The sequence below is a fragment of the Nicotiana sylvestris genome, chromosome 5 (assembly GCF_000393655.2).
Source record: "Nicotiana sylvestris chromosome 5, ASM39365v2, whole genome shotgun sequence".
NCBI lineage: Eukaryota > Viridiplantae > Streptophyta > Magnoliopsida > Solanales > Solanaceae > Nicotiana > Nicotiana sylvestris.
Window position 1 is genome coordinate 104,867,417 of NC_091061.1, and position 7,247 is coordinate 104,874,663.

A 7,247-nucleotide genomic window follows, 5' to 3' on the forward strand; every position below is an offset into this window, starting at 1 on the left:
GCTGTAGCGAAACTGATTGCAAAAGAGGGGAAATCGGCCACATTAAAATTACCTTCTGGGGAGGTCCGTTTGATATCCAAAAACTGCTCAGCAACAGTCGGACAAGTGGGGAATGTTGGGGTGAACCAGAAAAGTTTGGGTAGAGCCGGATCTAAGCGTTGGCTAGGTAAGCGTCCTGTAGTAAGAGGAGTAGTTATGAACCCTGTAGACCATCCCCATGGGGGTGGTGAAGGGAGAGCCCCAATTGGTAGAAAAAAACCCACAACCCCTTGGGGTTATCCTGCACTTGGAAGAAGAAGTAGAAAAAGGAATAAATATAGTGATAATTTGATTCTTCGTCGCCGTAGTAAATAGGAGAGAAAATCGAATTAAATTCTTCGTTTTTACAAAAAAAAAAAAAAATAGGAGTAAGCTTGTGACACGTTCACTAAAAAAAAATCCCTTTGTAGCCAATCATTTATTAAAAAAAATTGATAAGCTTAACACAAAAGCAGAAAAAGAAATAATAGTAACTTGGTCCCGGGCATCTACCATTATACCCACAATGATCGGTCATACGATTGCTATCCATAATGGAAAAGAGCATTTGCCTATTTATATAACGGATAGTATGGTAGGCCACAAATTGGGAGAATTTGCACCTACATTAAATTTTAGAGGACATGCAAAAAGCGATAATAGATCTCGTCGTTAATATTAATAAAAAAAATCTAGATGCTTATGATTCAGTAGTAGGAGGCAAACCTTATGCTAAAGAAGAAAAAAACAGAAGTATATGCTTTAGGTGAACATATATCTATGTCTGCTGACAAAGCACGAAGAGTAATTAATCAAATTCGCGGCCGTTCCTATGAGGAAACGCTTATGATACTAGAACTCATGCCCTATCGAGCATGTTATCCCATTTTGAAATTGATTTATTCTGCAGCAGCAAATGCTAGTTACAATATGGGTTCCAGCGAAGCCAATTTAGTCATTAGTAAAGCCGAAGTCAATGGAGGTACTACTGTGAAGAAATTGAAACCTCGAGCTCGAGGACGTAGTTTTCCAATAAAAAGATCGACCTGTCATATAACTATTGTAATGAAAGATATATCTTTAGATGATGAATATGTAGAGATGTATTCGTTAAAAAAAACGAGATGGAAAAAAAAATCTACAGCTATGCCGTATCGTGATATGTATAATAGTGGGGGATTATGGGACAAAAAATAAATCCACTTGGTTTCAGACTGGGTACAACCCAAGGTCATCATTCCCTTTGGTTTTCACAACCAAAAAATTATTCTGAAGGTTTACAAGAAGATCAAAAAATAAGAGATTGTATCAAGAATTATGTACAAAAGAATATGAGAACGTCCTCTGGCGTCGAGGGAATTGCACGTATAGAGATTCAAAAAAGAATCGATCTGATCCAGGTCATAATCTTTATGGGATTCCCAAAATTATTAATAGAAAGTCGACCGCGCGGAATCGAAGAATTACAAACGACCTTACAAAAAGAATTTCATTGTGTAAACCGAAAACTGAACATTGCTGTCACAAGAATTGCAAAACCTTATGGAAACCCTAATATTCTTGCAGAATTTATAGCTGGACAATTAAAGAATAGAGTTTCCTTTCGACCTTATGCCGCTTCCAACTCCAATGTCAGGTATAAGTTTTGCCTTCTTTTTATTTTGTTCTTTCTTCTACTTTGATTTTCAACTCCAATTTTATTACTTTATCTTCAATTGACGGTATAATATTGATTTTTAATTTCAATTCTCATTACTTTAAGTGTAATTCTTGATAATATTTAAAACAATTGAGGGTATTTTAACAAATTTATCAGTTACAATATAGTACGATAAAGTCAAACAAACAACAAAATGTTATTTGACTACAATAAATAATATAATCTACCCAAACATTATGTTCATAAAATGATATAATACAATATGGGTAACAATGATGTGTTAAGGTGCAAATTAAATAAAACACTCGAAGATTCTATCCTTTCCGTAAATGAGATAAGAGTGACCAAAAACCCAATGGACTACAGTAAGTAGTACTAATGGTTACTTTTGTCACACGTGAATTTACCCACCTCAGATTTTGTCACCTTGTACATTTGGTTACCATAACAACAAGCTAAGTAAAGTACAAAACAACCCGCAACAAAAGGAAAACAGTTTTTTTTTTTTTTTTCTCTTCCTTTTCCTTTCCACTCTTATTCTCTCACTGTGTGACTTTTAGCTTCTTTCTCCATTTCTTTGGAGGAAGAAAAGAGAGAGGTGTAAATAAAATCTTCAAGAAATGTGGACAGTGCCACTTGGAAGGACAACATGTATAATTGGTGCTAATAATAGTCTGAATCTGTTCCTAAATCCGGGTTCTATCAACATCCCTTTTCACTTTCCTGCTTCCGATTTCAAGGCTTCTCCCAAATCTTTCTCTTCTCTCCCCAGAAGATCAGGTCCAATTCACTTTCCTTTTTCGATCAGTATTTTGTTATAGCTATAGACTGACACATCTACAAGACTTGTTTATTTTGGGTTTGTTTTATATGATTTTGACTGTGTTAATATTAGGAAAAGGAAATCTTGTTACTTTAGTTTTATGTGGCTTATGGTTATTTTTCTTTTAGAAAAAAAAAAAAGGAAAAAGTTAGTGGTGCTAAATTATCTAAATGAAAGGTCAAATTTTAGGATAGATTACTAATTATGGAAAAAGTTCATTAAAAGTTAAAGAATTTGTAAGAGTTGAACTTGCCTAGGTTACTTGTCTATAACAAATTTACTTGTGACCTTAGAATTTAACATATCTTTGGCAAGGTTTTTGCTGAATGGATCTGACCCAAGGTTGCAGACTGTTTAAGTCGAACTCGGGGAAGGTAGAATGAGCCAATAATTGGGGGAACCAGAGAAAAGCTTTGTACTGGTGCTCTTTCAAATTCTATCAAAAGGGAGATTGATTCTCCCTATAAAAATAGTTGAGGAAATAGGGCGCTTTTGTTGAAGGACTAACTATTTTAGAGGACTCCTTGTCTAGCTTTTCCCGGCCAAGTGACTACAGGATCATCAATCCACTCTATCTCAATTCACCATTTTGAACCTTATCCAGAAGGTTTTAACGTACCAGCTCTTTCTGTGGAAATCTCTTTGCAACTTCCTGTATGTTCATGCTTGCCTTAAGTATCTTCTCATATATTTCGTGAACCTCCCGGTGTTTGCTATAAGTTTCTATGGACCAGTATGTATACAATTGGCAAGGATATAACAATCTTGGACAATAATATCATAGGAGAACTAAGAAATTTGGACTAAAGAGAGCCAGAACTCTTTATGTTACTGAAATTGGCATTATTCAGCACTTGGCAGTGCTGGAAGATGGAGCCCCCTAAAAATTTGTAGGAGTTTCGTAAGCTAAGAATGAAACATAAGAAAATTCAAATAGGGAGTTGTTCTTTGCCAATGTTACAAGTGCCATCCGGTGGCTGACTAATGCTTGGGTTTGGGGGTTTGTGGGGGTTGGGCTGATGAATAAATGAGTAGCATGCAAACAAAAAGCATCGCCGATTATCCTCGGGGAGGTCTCCAAATGGTGAAGTTAGGCTACAGCAAATGTGTAACTATTATGACTGTCAAGATGTGTAGTAGTGTCCCTGAGCGGTGATTGAGAGTATGTATAGTATGGTCATGTAATATCCTCTAGCCTTGTCTTTTAATGGGGAAGGATGACTCACTCAAACAAACTTCACATTTGGTTATATTAGAAATAGAAAGAATCTCTATTTACTTTAAATCAATGCAAGGTAAATCAGGGTTGTGCAATATGTAATGTGTATTTATGTTACAATATGCTCAAATGGTTTTGCCACGTAACTTGGGCTTATCATTCTCTTCTAGAACTAATTGAGTGATTTCTTCTCTTACAGGTCTATGTAGGGCCAGTCAAATAGCTGAGCTTTTCCCAACGACATCACCTGAGGTTTTTGTAAGGGAAGCCAGGGTAGAGGACTGCTGGGAAGTAGCTGAGACTCACTGTAGCTCCTTCTTCCCTGAATACGCCTTCCCCCTAGATTTTGTGTTGAGAATTGACAGGCTGATTGCTATGCTTTTTGGATTCTCCATACCTAATGGTTGCAAGAGAACTTGTCTTGTTGCTGTGGTTGGCAGCAGAGATGAAGAGGCTTGCTTAATAGGTACAGAAGAATTGAAACTTGGAGGATTTGACGGGCGATTGAGTCTCAATAAGGGCTATGTGACTGGAATATTGACCGTGGATACTGTAGCTGATTTCCTTCCGAGAAAAGGACCCTTGCGGCAGAGAAGGTCAGTTATGTTTTGGATACTAATCAGAGGGATGGAGATTATTTTAATAAATGGTCTTTCCATAAAATTCTAGTTTTTGGCTAACCATTTTTTTGAGAAGGTAACATATCCAATATATTAATGAAATCATCAGCACGTCTGTATGTACTGGTAACCAAAATTTACATCTTGAAATGTTTAAACAAAAAGCAGAAACCAAAAATCCTTGTTCTTCTAAGATTGAAAACTGATCATCTATATATTCTTGTTTACACCAAAAACTAAAAAGAAGAATACAATTCATCTTGATCTTCTGTGTAGAGCTACTTGCATCTTCAAAACATCTTGAATTTCTCTCTTTCCAACAGTCCACCAAATAGCTTCTGGGACAACTTTCCATCTGTATTTGTTAGATGTAGAGCTTCCCCTAGTGTTCCAACTAGACAAAAGTTCATAAGGTCTTCCTGGCATTGTCCATCTAATAATCCATCTTTTGGCGAACCATTATTATCAGATTCACTAAATATATGCTAGAAGTAAACCGTTACTATAATTTACTATTCGATTGGTCTAGGGTCATGCTGTATGGAAGATCTCTAAAGCTTTCTAATTGGCCACATTTTGAAAGCACATCGGATTAGGCATTAGGTGATCTTTAAATGCTTAATGATTGTAAATTACTATAGTATTTTCCTGTATGGAAAGATGGAACCTCAAAACACTGTCTGTTATGATAGTCAATACACCGATGCTATTTCGCTATTTGGGATAAGAGTCTTGACTTCAACTACTGCTTTCTTCAGTCCCCTCTTGTTTCGACACAAAAGAAGTTGCCTTCCCTGATCTAGGCATAGACTTGTGAATCCCCAGAATGTTTAGCATTAAACCCCATAACTGTGGAGTGCACTCACTTTGCAACCATTTTATTAATAAGTTTCTTCTACCATCACTAATATAATATATAAACTTAACTAATATCTTAAACTCCATCTCTAATCAAATACCATCATGCGAAATGAGACAAGGGAGTTCATAACATTAACCAACTGGTCTCTTTCACAACCCAAATAGCCAGTACACCTTTTTGCTCACAAGAAAGAGAGTTTGTATGGCTTCCGTAGTTGGTCGTTTGCCTTAGTTAGAAATAGAACTAGAGGGTACCGATTACTTGTACTGAAGAAATAAAGGGGATGGATATAAAACATGATTAAGAAACAAATACTCGGTAATGGGATCGGGAGGTTAGTCCATCCGCTTGAGTGGAGTTCTACTCCTTTCTCTTTATGTGCATTTGTGTATCCATATACTTTTTGACATGACATCCACTCATTCAAAAGCTGATGAAACCATTGTAGTTCTTTGCTCAACTGGTTTTGCATTGAACATGATTTCCATCTTATGCAAGGCATTAACAATTTTTACAGGAAAGGAATTGCCTATATATCAAATGTTGCAGTCCGGGAAAGATACCGCCGAAAAGGCATAGCGAAAAAACTCATAACTAAAGCGGAGGCACAAGCCAGAAGCTGGGGATGCCGTGCAATTGCTTTACATTGTGACACTAGCAACCCTGGAGCCATAAAGTTGTATATAGGAGAAGGCTTCAGAATCATCAAAGTGCCAGAAGGAGCAAACTGGCCTCAACCCAAGACATCCCCAAATATGCAGTTCAATTTATTGATGAAACTACTGGACATATAAGACAGTTTAGTAAACAATTGGGGTGTGTGATACTTGTATATTAATGTGAAATTAAGGGAGCAGTGGCTGTAATTATTGTATTAGTTTAGTCAAAATCTCTTCTTTACAATGTTTCTGTTGTATAATGCTTACCAAACCAATGGCAGTTGATTTATTATTAGAAAGCACCCTTAGAGTAGCAGTTTTTGCACTCTTTTTCACATAATTATCGGACTGAAAGATATAAAGGTTAGTTTTCCATTTTAACTTCCCTATGAGTATCTCTTTTCTGAAAAGATCCTATAGTTGCTCATACAATTTGCAAAGTAAATATCACCTCCTTCAAAGACCGTTACTAGTAAACTCAAGCCTCATATTTGTTACTCCAGAAGGCGAAACGTACTACTGTCCATCTAATCTCTTAAATTAGATATAGCTGGCGAATATATAATATATGTATATTTCATGTGTACTATATGTATAATTGTTGTTATATCTTTATGTGAATCAACTAAAAAAAAATATTGAATCTGGCCGGCTAATTACTTTCTGTCTTTTTGTGTTTTCTCTCCTGTATTTTCTTACATTGCGCGTTATTCATCTCTTCATCATATGTGCTTTTGTTTGAAGGCTTCAAGAGCTTCTTTGTACATTTTTCCCCTGCATTCATACAAGATCCCTCGATCAGAGGCGAAGCCAGAATTTAAAGTTTATGAGTTCTAAATTTTCCACAGAACCCACAATTCGTCTTAGTTACTGGGTTCACAATTAAATATTTATACATATTTCAGGAATTTCCTAGTATAAATAGAACATTTAAGCAAAAGTGATTGGGTTCCGCCGAACCCGCACACTATAGGCTAGCTCCACCTCTGCCCTCGATCCAAAACATCTCGTTAATGAACTCCATGGATAAGTTAACTTTGCAACCGCATACTAGCAATTAACTAACTTTGAGGATTATTATTTCTACTAGACTTATTATATGATACACAATCTAATGACCAAAAAAAAAGATTCTAAAAAGAAACAGCAAACAAAATGATAATCCCTTTATTTCAATTTACGTGAACCCATTTGACTGGGCACTGAGTTTAAGAAAAGAGAGAAGATTTTTGAACTTGTGGTGTAAAATAAAACACATATATTTTGTGTATAAATCATTGCATAAAGGTAAATTGTTTCCAAATAAGGAAAGATGTTATTCTTTTTAGCATAGACTAAAAAAGAAATAAGTTCACATAAATTGAAATGGAAGGAGTATATAGTAAT

The 7,247-nt window shown here is 35.8% G+C and overlaps 1 protein-coding gene across 1 annotated transcript; it reads left to right on the forward strand.

The window, feature by feature from the left end:
* The first annotated feature begins 2,152 nt into the window (after positions 1-2,152).
* Positions 2,153-6,201, forward strand: LOC104230753 (GCN5-related N-acetyltransferase 4, chloroplastic). Its single transcript, XM_009783630.2, has 3 exons — positions 2,153-2,458; positions 3,920-4,316; positions 5,720-6,201. Exons 1-3 carry the CDS (start codon positions 2,299-2,301, stop codon positions 5,994-5,996), a joined length of 834 nt encoding a protein of 277 aa, XP_009781932.1. The 5' UTR covers positions 2,153-2,298; the 3' UTR covers positions 5,997-6,201.
* The last annotated feature ends 1,046 nt before the right edge of the window (positions 6,202-7,247 follow it).